Source organism: Telmatherina bonti (genome assembly GCF_933228915.1).
Source record: "Telmatherina bonti genome assembly, chromosome: 22".
Taxonomy (NCBI): Eukaryota; Metazoa; Chordata; class Actinopteri; order Atheriniformes; family Telmatherinidae; genus Telmatherina; species Telmatherina bonti.
Window position 1 is genome coordinate 32,732,697 of NC_136631.1, and position 14,726 is coordinate 32,747,422.

At 40.7% G+C, this 14,726-nt stretch overlaps 2 protein-coding genes across 2 annotated transcripts; both read left to right on the forward strand.

The window, feature by feature from the left end:
* Positions 1-4,410: 4,410 nt before the first annotated feature.
* LOC306772918 (complement factor D-like) lies at positions 4,411-6,336 on the forward strand. Its single transcript, XM_079262580.1, has 5 exons — positions 4,411-4,522; positions 4,631-4,787; positions 4,936-5,083; positions 5,162-5,452; positions 5,897-6,336. The coding sequence occupies exons 1-5, from the start codon at positions 4,459-4,461 to the stop codon at positions 6,074-6,076; spliced, it is 840 nt and encodes a 279-aa protein (XP_079118706.1). The 5' UTR covers positions 4,411-4,458; the 3' UTR covers positions 6,077-6,336.
* A 6,300-nt stretch (positions 6,337-12,636) lies between these two features.
* Positions 12,637-14,509, forward strand: LOC306772313 (complement factor D-like). Its single transcript, XM_079261736.1, has 5 exons — positions 12,637-12,748; positions 12,857-13,013; positions 13,162-13,309; positions 13,388-13,678; positions 14,123-14,509. Exons 1-5 carry the CDS (start codon positions 12,685-12,687, stop codon positions 14,300-14,302), a joined length of 840 nt encoding a protein of 279 aa, XP_079117862.1. The 5' UTR covers positions 12,637-12,684; the 3' UTR covers positions 14,303-14,509.
* The last annotated feature ends 217 nt before the right edge of the window (positions 14,510-14,726 follow it).

The window sequence follows — 14,726 nt, forward strand, 5'->3', positions numbered from 1 at the left end:
CATCTGCGGAAAAAAGGAGAAATAAGTACAGTTCGGAACTGTTGATCGGAACTGTACTTAAAAATCATCCACCTTTTTTTTTTTTATCTCTACTCCCTGCAGCTTCACTGTTCCATATGGTTCCCTCTCATTCACACACACATATTCTGTCTTGCTTCAGCTAACCTTCATTCCTCTCCTTTCCAGGATGTGCCTCCACCGCTCCAGCTTTTCTTCCACCTACTCCCTGCTCTCACTGCAGATCACAATACCATCTGCAAACATCATAGTCCATGGAGATTCCCGTCTAACTTCATCTGTCAGTCTGTCCATCACCATAGCAAACAAGAAGAGGCTCGGAGCTGATGCTTGATGCAGTCCCACCTCCACTCTGAACTCCTCTGTTGTACCTACAGCCCACTTCACTACTGTCTTCCAGCTTTCATTCATGTCCTGTACCACTTTCACATATTTCCCTGTTACTTCACACTTTCTTGCAGTACCACAGTTCTTCTCTCGGCACCCTGTCACATGCTTTCTCCAAATCCACAAAGACACTATATATATCTGACCTTCTCTGTACTTCTCCATCAACAACCTCAAAGCAAATATTGCATCAGTTGTGCTCTTTGTCATGGCTTTTCCCAGCAGTACCTGAAGGCATCCTCCAGGGCTGATTTGCTGATGCGGTCCACCTGTGCCTCTATTTAAGCAGCAAGCCCTGGACTGCTAATGGCCAGATCGTCAGAGTTTCTCTGTTCGTCTCCAGCCTGTATAACTAAAACACCTGCTCTCCCTGGATTCTTTTCTTTTCTCCTTTGTCCCGAGTACCTGCCTGCCCAAGCGTTTTTCTGAACTCTCCTCCTCATGAGTCTACCTGGTGAATTGGACCTTGGACTGTTTTTTTTGGATCTGGATTTTGGATTCTGGATACCCCCCCCCCGTTGTCTTCAGCTGCACCCAGTTTGGATAAACCTTACAGGAAGATTCTTGTTCTACTGAAATCAGCTTCCTGGGTTCCTAACTCCGGCAATAGTTAATAAAATCTTGAACCAGATCCTAATGTCTTCTGATTCTTTTGAGTCCCGTCTTTTGAGTTGTTACACTCTTTCTTGGCATGAAACCATACTGTTGCTCGGAAATGCTTACTTCTGCCCTCAGTCTAGCTTCCATTACTCTTTCCCATAACTTCTTTGTATGAATCATCAACTTTATTCCCCGATAGTTGCCACAAATCTGCACATCTCCGTTTTTCTTAAAAATTAGCACAATCACCAGCACTCCTCCATTCCTGTGGCATCTTCTCACTCTCCAAGATCTTGTTGAACAACCTAGACAAGAACTCGACAACTACCTCCCCTAGACACCTCCACTGGTATATCATCAGGGCCAACTGCCTTTCCACTCTTCATGCAACTTCCTTGCAAAACTTTGCTACTTCCTGGTTCACAGAAGTCACCTCTTCTGTTCTTTAATTAACTCTTCCATCTTCCTATCACATTTCCGGCATCTGTCAGTACAACTAACTCTATCATTAATCTTTCTGACTTGCTGCACATCCTTCCCATCTCTTTCTCTTTCTCCTGTACAAGTCACTCTCTCCCTCCTTCCTGTCCAACCTTGCATACAAGTCATCGTAAGCTCTTTGTTTGGCCTTTGTCGCCTCTGTCTTCACCTTTCGTTGTATCTCCCTGTACTCCTGTCTACTCTCTTCCATCCTCTGTGTCCCACTTCTTCTTACCTAACCTCTTCTCCTGTATACAATTCTGTACTTTCTCATTCCACCACCAGGTCTGCTTATCAATGTTCCTTCCAGAGGACACACCCAGTACCCTCCTACCTTTCTCCCATATTAGTTGTAGTTGTCCAGTCATCTGGGGGTACCTCTTGACCACCCGGAGCCACTCTCAGCTCTTCTCTAAAAGTCACACAATTCTTCCTTTTTCAGCTTCCACCACTTTGTCTTCTTCCTCTTCCTCACCACCACTGTCCCATGCTGTCTGGCTATACTCTCCCCTACTACTGCTTTTCAGTCACTGATCTCCTTCAGGTTACATCGTCTATACAATATGTAGTCCACCTATGTGCTCCTACCTCCACTCTTATAAGTCACTCTGTGTTCCTGCCTCTTCTGGAAGAAGGTGTTCACTACAGTCAATTCCATCCTTTTTTCAAAGTCCTGTCCTTCTGTGGTTCTGTCCTGGATACCAAACCTGCCCGTCACCTCCTCATCCGTTACCTTAACCAACGTGTCCACTGAAAACTGCACCAATCACCACTGTCTCACTTCTAGGAATATTCTGCTATATCTATCGATCTATCTATCTATCTTGCAGCATTTTGTCATGTATAAATACAGACTTGCAAGTAAAAATATAGTGCCATTTTTGGTCTTAATTGTAGTATATTCTTTTTATATATATATATATATATATATATATATATATATATATATATATATATATATATATATATATATATATACATATATGGGTAGAATTATATTGCAATATATTAGAAATTATAAATACAAAACCTCATGTATGGAAATATATTGGTTGATGTATTACATTGTATTTACCAATATATTGCAATACAGTTTTGTTTTGTAATGCTGTATACGTGTATTTTCATGTATTTTGGTTTATATAAATAAAGATGTTTTTCACTTGTCTGGATTTTGATGAGTTTTTGCAGAAGAACTTGAAAGCAGCCTTTCAGGATTCACTCGACAAGAGATGAAAAGAGGGGGGAAAAACAAAGCAAAGAAGAAAGTCAAAATACACGTTAAACCCAGTAGAATCAAAGGAAATAAATCTTCCAAAGCTTTTTAAGTTCAGCACAAGCTTGATAATGAAGCGTTAATCGAATCAAGCAGGTTGAAGCTGGGAAACATCTAAAACCTGCAAGATAGTAGACGTCAAGGACCAGAACTGGACATTACTGGATGGCTCCACTGGCCTGCAAGGACAGCTGTTCTCCAGTTGGTACAGGTTGTGGAGGTCATCTTGTAGGGCTCTGGCAGCACTCCTCCTGTTCCTCCATGATCAAAAGTGCAGATACAATACCAGTCAAAAGTTTGGACACACTTTCCCATTAAATCCCACTGCTGCGGGGATGATGTCCTCTTTTGGTCCGCCACATCTCCTGGTATACTGGCCGGTCTCCTGCATCTCCTCAGTGCTGGCAACACTGTACTGGGAGACACTGCAAACCTTTTCCACAGCAAGCACTGATGCATGGTGCACTACCTGAGCAACCTCTGTGGGTTGTAGACACTGCCTTATCTTATCTCTACTGGTGAGGATACCTGTAAAACTGTAAACATGACCAAAAAATCAGCCAGTAAGGATGAAAACAGAGGAATAGTCTGTGGCCACCACCTGCAAGACTATTAGGTTAATTTCCTCTCATCTACAGCTCTTGTTTTTCCTATTTATGCACCAGCAGGAGGTTCACGATCAGAGTTACTTCCCACCTGGACAGACTGATATCCAATTTTTGAGTAACAAAATGACTATGTATTCCCTTTGTTATTTAGAGTAGTGTATAAATGCCATACTACACCAAATGTCTCTGACTTAAGGTGTAGTTTAGGCTGCTGACTCAGCATAAAACATAACTAAAAACACTGAAAAAGAAAAAGTGAAACAGCATCTGTTTCCATCCTTCCTGAGATCTCCCCAGCTTGCTCCATTAGGTGTCTCCTAACTACACTTTCTCTTATCAGGTGAACCAGCTGTCATCCTGAATTCCTGTGTAATGTCAAGACTGTTCCAACATACCTTACACCAAGTGTAAAGTATGTTGCTTTTAAGGATCCTGGGAGATTACAGTCACTTATTTTGTCCATTTGTTTTCCTTACAACCAGCTCACACTTCTGTATCAGGACTGCAAAACTGCAAAGAAAATGGGATTCATACAGTTAGAGTCAGATGAAAATGGGGTGGGAGCAACCAACCAGCTGAGGAAAGTCAAACAGCTGAGTTGATGTTGATGCTTACCTTTCAATACTTTCGCCACGGGGATGAATAAAGTATCTTTGAGTTGACTGATTTGATTTTTTCAGCTGCACCAAAGACAGTTACATCATATGTTGTCTGCAGGGACAAAAAAACTTTGTCTGTTGACTAATTTGCAGTATTTGGCGGTGGGAGGAGTGTTTATGTTAAAGTCAGGAGCGGTTCATCCAGTGTCCATTATAAATGTTTTATATTGCTAGAAGTGTAAAACGCAGAAGGTAAAACGATCTTCAGGATTACTGAGGATTCTGTTTAAGTTGCATTTTAAACTGAATGGTAAAACATGCTTTGCATGATTGATGTTTTCCCGTTTTTGTTCCAGAAAACACAGGAATGGGAGGATTATCCCACTCCCGCTTGTGCCTTGCACCACATTTCCTTGATTTATGTTTACTCTCTTTCAGGAGCAAGCCTTTAAAAGAGCCTTGCTGGTTTAGGGTAAGTAAAAGCTCCATCATGGTGTCACAGAAAGAAGTGCTCCTAGGTGCTGCTCTCTTTCTTCTTACCCTCATTTCACACAGTAAGTTCATCATCTAGATCAAGTTCTTCGTTTATTATCTTCTCATTTTGCATTTCTTGCTTTGTCTTTGCATTTTTGTACTGATAAGTTATTTCTGTATTGTCTCAGGTGAGGGTATAATCGGTGGCAGAGAGGCAGCGCCACATTCTCGGCCCTACATGGCCTCCATCCAGAGACCAGATGGAGATCATTTTAAACATGAATGTGGAGGTTTTGTGATCGCAGATCAGTGGGTGATGACAGCAGTCCACTGCATGGCGAACGGGTAAGACAACATTCCTCACAGCGCGCTGAAACAGATCTGGGTGCATGTTTGTGTTGTTTATTTCCTCCATTGCTTCTGTTGTTTTGCAGGAAATCATTTGTTCTTGCTGTGTTTATTAAAAAAGTTTATGATTATTGTCTTTCTGCAGACCACATGGAAGGAAGGTGGTGCTGGGGGTCCATTCTCTGAGTGAAGCTGAAGAGACGAAACAAACCTTTGACATCTTGGAACACAATCTTTTCAATCATCCTGACTTCAGCATAGACACTTTTGACAATGACATTGCTTTAATAAAAGTAAGTCTATCTTTGATGTGAGTGTTTCATTGTGACTGTAAACTGATGCCATGCTTATTGATGGTGTGCTTTTTGCAGCTGGATCGTCCGTTCAACGCCTCTGAAGCTGTTAAAACGGTGCAGTTCCTGCGAACCGGCGGCGTAAATCCAACCACTGATGATGAGGTGGAGACTGCAGGCTGGGGGTCCATTAACAACCTGGAGTCCAGACCAGACAAGCTGAAAGAGGTGGTCGTCAAGATAGTCAGACCAACTCGATGTGCTCGCGACGACTACTTTGATAAAACATTTACAAGAAACATGATGTGTGCGCATAAGAAGTGCTCAGAACCCTGCGACCAGCCGTTTCCGGTCGAAGACAGCTGTGATGTGAGTTTTACATCTGTTTCTTCTGTCAAAATGAAAATATTAAAAAGGAAAATTACCAACTGGAATGGACATTATAGGGAGACAGAACTTTCTCTGCCAATATCAAACATCTTATTTTGCTATTGACTCTTGTTTGATGTTCATTGAATGATTAAAGTCTGAGAAAACAAGACATTTTTGCAGTTTAACAGGTGCCTGAGTGTTTTGTGGAAGAACCACTTAAAACAATCTTCAACTTATGGGTGAAACCCAAAGAATAAACTTTACTGCTCATCCCACATACACTTACAAAAGGAAATATTTAACTTATAACGTCTAATATTTAAGCTTTCCAATAGCTTCATAATTACTGTAAAGAAAAATAGCTGCAACAAGAAAAAATCAACCAGAAATGTAAATGAATCTTCAGTGCAGGATCATGTTCTATGGTGTCATTATCTACAGGGAGACTCTGGAGGCCCTCTGCTCTTTAATGGAGTTGCAGTGGGCATCACCTCCAAAGGTGGAAAAAAATGTGGGCAGTTGAAGAAGCCTGGCGTGTACACAGTCATCTCCCACTACACTGAGTGGATCGACGGCATCATGAACGCACAGCCTGCTGCAGAAGGAGAACAGGGAAGTTAAGTGAAAGGGAAATGTTTAAACCTTTATGTTGTCTGTGTTTCTTCCAGTAACTGAGTCAGCTGTGAAGTTTGTGTGTTCATAATAATGCAGTTAAGTTGAATCCACTTATAAATTGAGAAAGACTCTAAACTTGTCTGGTTCAAACAAAATGTCCAATCAGTTGCATGGATAAAGACAAGATTAACATTTGATACTAAAAGATCCTATAAACTCTAAAATGGTTTTTCACATTGTTTGTCTTATTTTGTCACATTTAATGAAATAATAAAATATACTTTATGGGATTCTGGTCTCATGTTTGCATTATTTATCTTCTGCATGTGGGAAAATCACCAACATGAAATCTTTGTTTCGCCAGAAGTCTTTCAGAGTAAAGATAAATTCACATCAACGTTTTTGATTCAAATCTGAGTCCGTTTGCTCGGAAAGTCTGCTTCGTTTGGGGAAACGTGAAAGTGCCAAACGAATTCTGATTCAGACCAAAGAAGCGGACTCAGTCCACCTACAGACAGGTCTCAGCCAGTTTCAAACGGACCACATACAGTAAGTGGACTACAGAAAAAGTCACTTTGACGTAGCATTGCATTGTAGCGAGTCCTCTGCCATTATGTAATATGAGACACACATACATACATACATATATATATATATTTATATATATATATATATATATATATATATATATATATATATATATATATATATATATATATATATATATATATATATATATATATATATATATATGTTATGTGTATTCAATTCCAGGCTTCCCCTGACTATGTGCCACAGTGTCTTTTGGCAAGACACTGAACCCTGAGTTCCCCCCCAATGTGTGCCTATCGGACTATGAGTCTGTCTGTAAGTCGCTTTAGATAAAAGCATCTGCTAAATGACTGTAGAATAGAATAGAATAGAATAGAATAGAATAGAATAGAATAGAATAGAATAGAATAGAATAAAAGTGGGAAAATAGGACATATATATTGTGTATAATGTTTTTATGGTTATTCATTCATTATTCTAACTGCTTAGTCCGAGGAAGGGTCACGGGGAAGCTGGAGCCTATCCCAGCAGTCTTTAGACACCCTGGACGGTTCGCCAGTCCATCACAGGGCCACACAGAGACAAGCAACCACTCACACTCACTCCTGTGGACAATTTAGAGTAACCGATTAGACTAACATGCATGTCTTTGGATTGTGGGAGGAAGTACCCGGAGAAAACCCACACATACATGCAAACTCCACACAGAAAGGCCACTGACCAAACCAGCGACCTTCTTGCTGTAAGGCCACAGTGCTAACCGCCATTCTACTATGCAGCCAAGATTTATGTTATATAGATATTATATATTATTATCAAGGATATTTATAGGAGTCATACAAACCAAATCAAATAAATACAAAGTAAAAAAGGATAAATCTATTTAAAAAGCATCACCAGAAACTACTATAGGAAGAAATGTGGCACTGTTTCTTAAAAAAATCATGCATAGAAAGATAAACGTGTAGATGTTTTGTTGAATCTAAAATCTGATTTAAACTACAAATACAAAAGAGCTGAAGAAAATCAAATGAAATATTCACAACATATTTGCTCATCAGCATAGTTTCATCGACTAGAGGGCAGCACATATCAGCAGGGAGAGTAATGACAACCTGCAGCAGTGGGAGGCAGGTGACACAAATCTGACTTCTGGAGCTAAAACATGCTGCATATCATCACATTCCCCACTCAACTAATATGGTAAATGACCTCATGAGACATGCAGAAGGAAGTCAAGCTTAGTTTTACCTTCAAACAGAGATGTATAGTAACAAAGTAGCCCTACTTCACTCCTCTACTTAAATAGGAAAATGTGGTATCTCTACTTTATTGAAGTATTTTTTTTTCCTACTTCTACTTTTACTCCACTGCATATGTTGAATCGCTATGATAGTTTTACTCCGATACATTTTTATTGTGCTTTGTCGTTTCTCATTACAAAAGCAAAAAAAAAAAAAAAACTATTTTAGTTTGTTTAACCAATTATAACTGTACACTCTCAAAAATAGAGGTACAAGATCAGGACATTTCTGTACCTATAGGTACATTTTAAAGAAATGTTCTCTCAAAAGTACAATACTGGTCTTTAAGAGACCAGAAGCACCTTCAGAGTACGAAAAAGGGTTCAAAGTGACATAAAGTACAAATTTGTACCATTTCGACCATAAGGGTACCTGCAGCATTGAAAAATGTAATGTTAATGGCTGTAATGTTACAAACTAGAGCAGAGTTGAGTGATGACAGTAGTACTACTTAACAGTCATTTACGACACCAGACAATGAAGGTCAGATGCTGCAAACTAAGTGTATGGCTGGTCAGTATTTTGAGTTTTTGAAGATTATTTCTAGATTAAAGATAAGATAATATTGTTAAATTGCATGGACCAGGCCTAATCCTGTGAAAACATAAAAAAACATAACTTGATAAGGTAAGGTTGAACTTGATAAGGAACAAAAATAGACCAGAACTGAAGGGTACAGAAATGTCTCTCTAAAGAGTACACCCCCAGCGACAAGCATTTGTACCTTTTTAGGTACAAGCTGGTACCTCTATTTTTGAGTGTGTAGATGGCTCTGTCGTCATCTACCTGCCTTAACCTGACTTTAGCATACATGCATACATGAGAATGACATGGAAGGAGAACCTGCAAATTTTCAATACCCTCTATACTAATATAAATACCCCGATGTACAAAAAGACTTCTTTTTTTTTTTATTTTGTTTTCATGAAGAACTAGCCAGTAAGTGGTCGACTTGCCTTAAGTTCTTCATCTTCATCTTCATCTTCTGCCGCTTATCCGGGGTCCGGTCGCGGGGGCAGCAGCCTAAGCAGGGAAGCCCAGACTTCCCTCTCCCCAGCCACATTTGCCAACTCTGCGGGGGGATCCCGAGGCGTTCCCAGGCCAGCAGAGAGATATAATGCCTCCAGCGTGTCCTGGGTCTTCCCCGGGGTCTCCTCCCAGATGGACGTACCTGCAACACCTCACCAGGGAGGTCCAGGAGGCATCCTGACCAGATGCCCGAGCCACCTCAACTGGTTCCTCTCGATGCGGAGGAGCAGCGGTTCTACTATGATCTCCTCCCGGATGACCGAGCTCCTCACCCTATCTCTAAGGGAGAGCCCGGCCACCCTGCGGAGGAAACTCATTTCAGCCGCCTGTATACGAGATCTCCTTCTTTCGGTCACGACCCACAGCTCATGACCATAGGTGAGGATAGGAATGTAGATCGACTGGTAAATCGAGAGCTTCACCTTCTGGCTCAGCTCCTTCTTCACCACGACAGACCGGCGCAGAGTCCGCATTACTGCAGACGCCGCACCGATCCGTCTGTCGATCTCGCGCTCCATCCTTCCCTCACTCGTGAACAAGACCCCGAGATATTTAAACTCCTCCACTTGGGGCAGGACCTGACCCCCGACCCGGAGAGGGCAATCCACCCTATTCCGGCTGAGGACCATGGTCTCAGATTTGGAGGTGCTGATTCTCATCCCAGCCGCTTCACACTCGGCCGCGAATCGCTCAAGCAAGAGCTGGAGATCACGACCAGATGAAGCCAACAGGACCACGTCATCTGCAAAAACCAGGGACCCAATCCTGAGGCCACCAAGTCGGATCCCCTCAACACCTCGGCTGCGCCTAGAAATTCTGTCCATATAAGTTATGAACAGAATCGGTGGTAAAGGGCAGCCTTGGCGGAGTCCAACCCTCACCAGAAACAAATCCGACTTACTACCGGTAATGTGGACCAAGCTCTGACACCTGTCGTACAGGGACCGGACAGCTCGTACAAGGGGGTCCGGTACCCCATACTCCCGGAGTACCCCCCACAGGAGCCCCCGGGGGACACGGTCGAATGCCTTCTCCAGGTCCACAAAGCACATGTAGACTGGTTGGGCAAACTCCCATGCCCCCTCCAGGACCCCAAAGAGGGTATAGAGCTGGTCCACTGTTCCACGACCAGGACGAAAACCACACTGCTCCTCCTCAATCCGGGATTCGACTATCCGGCGGACCCTCCTCTCCAGGGGCCCTGAATAGACCTTACCATAACTTTTGGCCTTAAGTTGCCAAAAGTTATGAATAAGGGGAGAAGTTTTTACATAAAAAACATATTTAAAGTATACTTACTAGATTAAGAAGGGGAAAAGTTATGGAAGGGAATAAACACACTTAATCTGTTTGTTTGTTTTTTCCATGTATGTTCTTGTTCCTGTACCACTGCTCAAGCCAAAAGATGTTTAAATATCAGACTAAAAACCTCATAAACAATATAATACACAACACTGAATGTTGTCTTAAACAACTACACAATAACACTGGAGTACTTTTACTTTTAGTACTTGAGTAAAAAGATTTAAAATAAACTACTTGCAATGGTTGAGTACAAAAACAATGTTAAATACTTTAATACTTGTACTCAAGTGGGGCACATCAAGAACACTTCAGGGTCTACTCAAGTGACTTAATTCATAGAGTACTTGTATTTGTATTTGATTCTTGCTTTCTAGTACTTTATACATGTCTGCATTTACATAATAAAATCCCAGGATGAGGAAGGGTTGATCTAGATCTAGATCTAGGGTTGATCTAGGGTTAGATCTTTGTGTGAGGTCATGACACCATATTTGATTGACAGCACAGCTGAACTGGAGATGAACAAGCCTGCAGAATCAGAAAACTCTTGTTTGGGGTTGCTTGTCGACTTTGTAATCTGCTACATAAAGATGTTCCTTCTGAAGAGACTGTTCTGTCTGAAACAGGAGAAACAGAAGCGGTCTAAAGTCAGGTGATACCCCATCTCTCCCCTGACAGCAGCCGATTGGCTTCAGCTTACGCCACCACCCTGAGCCGGGATAGCAGACATAGAGAACTAGATGTATGGATGGATGATGGACTATTTCACCTTTTTCCTTTGAAATATTTGCCATAATTTTTAATTCCATACTTTTCTATTAATTTTAAATACCACCTGCTTATGTACATGCAGAACTCCTGTATTTATATTTCATACATGTTGCTTTTATTTGATCCTATTATCCAACATTTTCAGCTCCAGTGGTTTTCCTTCTGGGAGGGGGGGGGGTCCTTCATGCTGACGGCTTTGCCTGCTTGGCCTGCAAGGTTGTTGCAGTGATTGCCCTTGTATGGGTGCCTGTGGGGGTCATGCAGTGCAACCCTAACTTCCTAAAAGAAAGAGTCTGTGTTTCAGCAAACAGCTTCACATCTTAATTTTCTTCAGTTTTTTGTGACATCAGGGTTGAAATAATGGCTTGTAAAGCTTTCCAGATGTACATATTTTAAGACTTGGTAGATGATTCATTTGTAGCTGGTGATATACAGTTACCTTTTAATCATCCACTTTGCATCCTGTCTCTTCTCTGAGCTTCTTTTGTCTTTTGATTTGGATCCCAGCGTTACTGGGCCTTTTACTGGCAGACGTGAAAACTGCTGCAGGGAATCTCTGCTGAACTCAAGCTGAACTTTGAGCATCAACTTTAGTTTTACCAGAAATATTTAAAAGATATTTCAAATGAAAAATGTTCAAAGATACTGTTTTTATCACTGTAACAGCTTTTTAACTTGTCTCAATAAAAGATTCCTGGACAGACGGCAGAGATCCCAGAACTCTGCACCTGGGCTTTTAATCAGGGCCAAGAAGTCATCACATAGTACATACTGTACATTACTACACTGCCTAACAATATTTACAAATTACTTTAATATTGAAGATTTCTTTTTATTGTATTTTTCTGTGTACCATTGTGATTACTGATTTAATTTGTTTTAATATATTATTTTATGTTGCTTTGTGAAGCATTTTGTAACAAGGTCTCTAAAATTAAGGATGATATATTATGTTATAGCAAAAGAAGTGACTTTCTATTTCTAAGGGCTCTGTGTACATTTATGAGGAGTTGGAATAAACTGCACAACCTTAAAAATCTCTGCCTGCTGTTTTAAGATTAAATTTACCCTTCAGGAGTTAAAGATGAAAATAAGAATAAACATAAACTCAAGCTAAACTTGTACAGAGGCTGTTTGAGTCTTTCAGTACAGTTAATGTGATTTATTTGTCCTTTATTATGAAGCAACACTAAAGATAATAATGACTTCTAATCTTCTGGAATCCACAACGTAAGGCAAACGGTATTTTTGGCCATGCAGCTGGTTCCTGCTGGTTTATGGGAACAAAGTAAGAACATCATGTCATTCTTTGAGTGTTTAGATTCACAAGGTCAGATCCAGTCCATTGAACTTCCAACCTTTATATAAAGTTAAGATTTGAAGACGTGTAAGAAATGTAGTTTATATGCAGAGAAATTTGTACAAGTTGAGATTTATGCCTTTGATTTAAAAAAAAATCCTCATAGCAGAGAAATTAGACAAACTTTAAATGGGTCATGTTTTCCTGTTTTTGTTGCAGAAAACACAGGAATGGGAGGATTATCCCACTCCCGCTTGTGCCTTGCACCACATTTCCTTGATTTATGTTTACTCTCTTTCAGGAGCAAGCCTTTAAAAGAGCCTTGCTGGTTTAGGGTAAGTAAAAGCTCCATCATGGTGTCACAGAAAGAAGTGCTCCTAGGTGCTGCTCTCTTTCTTCTTACCCTCATTTCACACAGTAAGTTCATCATCTAGATCAAGTTCTTCGTTTATTATCTTCTCATTTTGCATTTCTTGCTTTGTCTTTGCATTTTTGTACTGATAAGTTATTTCTGTATTGTCTCAGGTGAGGGTATAATCGGTGGCAGAGAGGCAGCGCCACATTCTCGGCCCTACATGGCCTCCATCCAGAGACCAGATGGAGATCATTTTAAACATGAATGTGGAGGTTTTGTGATCGCAGATCAGTGGGTGATGACAGCAGTCCACTGCATGGCGAACGGGTAAGACAACATTCCTCACAGCACGCTGAAACAGATCCGGGTGCATGTTTGTGTTGTTTATTTCCTCCATTGCTTCTGTTGTTTTGCAGGAAATCATTTGTTCTTGCTGTGTTTATTAAAAAAGTTTATGATTATTGTCTTTCTGCAGACCACATGGAAGGAAGGTGGTGCTGGGGGTCCATTCTCTGAGTGAAGCTGAAGAGACGAAACAAACCTTTGACATCTTGGAACACAATCTTTTCAATCATCCTGACTTCAGTCCATCCAATTTTGACAATGACATTGCTTTAATAAAAGTAAGTCTATCTTTGATGTGAGTGTTTCATTGTGACTGTAAACTGATGCCATGCTTATTGATGGTGTGCTTTTTGCAGCTGGATCGTCCGTTCAACGCCTCTGAAGCTGTTAAAACGGTGCAGTTCCTGCGAACCGGCGGCGTAAATCCAACCACTGATGATGAGGTGGAGACTGCAGGCTGGGGGTCCATTAACAACCTGGAGTCCAGACCAGACAAGCTGAAAGAGGTGGTCGTCAAGATAGTCAGACCAACTCGATGTGCTCGCGACGACTACTTTGATAAAACATTTACAAGAAACATGATGTGTGCGCATAAGAAGTGCTCAGAACCCTGCGACCAGCCGTTTCCGGTCGAAGACAGCTGTGATGTGAGTTTTACATCTGTTTCTTCTGTCAAAATGAAAATATTAAAAAGAAAAATTACCAACTGGGATGGACATTATAGGGAGACAAAACTTTCTCTGCCAATATCAAACATCTTATTTTGCTATTGACTCTTGTTTGATGTTCATTGAATGATTAAAGTCTGAGAAAACAAGACATTTTTGCAGTTTAACAGGTGCCTGAGTGTTTTGTGGAAGAACCACTTAAAACAATCTTCAACTTATGGGTGAAACCCAAAGAATAAACTTTACTGCTCATCCCACATACACTTACAAAAGGAAATATTTAACTTATAACGTCTAATATTTAAGCTTTCCAATAGCTTCATAATTACTGTAAAGAAAAATAGCTGCAACAAGAAAAAATCAACCAGAAATGTAAATGAATCTTCAGTGCAGGATCATGTTCTATGGTGTCATTATCTACAGGGAGACTCTGGAGGCCCTCTGCTCTTTAATGGAGTTGCAGTGGGCATCACCTCCAAAGGTGGAAAAAAATGTGGGCAGTTGAAGAAGCCTGGCGTGTACACAGTCATCTCCCACTACACTGAGTGGATCGACGGCATCATGAACGCACAGCCTGCTGCAGAAGGAGAACAGGGAAGTTAAGTGAAAGGGAAATGTTTAAACCTTTATGTTGTCTGTGTTTCTTCCAGTAACTGAGTCAGCTGTGAAGTTTGTGTGTTCATAATAATGCAGTTAAGTTGAATCCACTTATAAATTGAGAAAGACTCTAAACTTGTCTGGTTCAAACAAAATGTCCAATCAGTTGCATGGATAAAGACAAGATTAACATTTGATACTAAAAGATCCTATAAACTCTAAAATGGTTTTTCACATTGTATGTCTTATTTTGTCACATTTAATGAAATAATAAAATATACTTTATGGGATTCTGGTCTCATGTTTGCATTATTTATCTTCTGCATGTGGGAAAATCACCAACATGAAATCTTTGTTTCGCCAGAAGTCTTTCAGAGTAAAGATAAATTCACATCAACGTTTTTGATTCAAATCTGAGTCCGTTTGCTCG

Coding starts and splice junctions, on each gene's coding strand:
- LOC306772918 (XM_079262580.1), top strand. CDS start 4,459: ATGGTGTCACAGAAAGAAGTGCTCCTAGGTGCTGCTCTCTTTCTTCTT. Junction 4,788..4,935: donor GTCCACTGCATGGCGAACGG/GTAAGACAACAT, acceptor GTCTTTCTGCAG/ACCACATGGAAGGAAGGTGG. Junction 5,084..5,161: donor ATGACATTGCTTTAATAAAA/GTAAGTCTATCT, acceptor TGCTTTTTGCAG/CTGGATCGTCCGTTCAACGC.
- LOC306772313 (XM_079261736.1), top strand. CDS start 12,685: ATGGTGTCACAGAAAGAAGTGCTCCTAGGTGCTGCTCTCTTTCTTCTT. Junction 13,014..13,161: donor GTCCACTGCATGGCGAACGG/GTAAGACAACAT, acceptor GTCTTTCTGCAG/ACCACATGGAAGGAAGGTGG. Junction 13,310..13,387: donor ATGACATTGCTTTAATAAAA/GTAAGTCTATCT, acceptor TGCTTTTTGCAG/CTGGATCGTCCGTTCAACGC.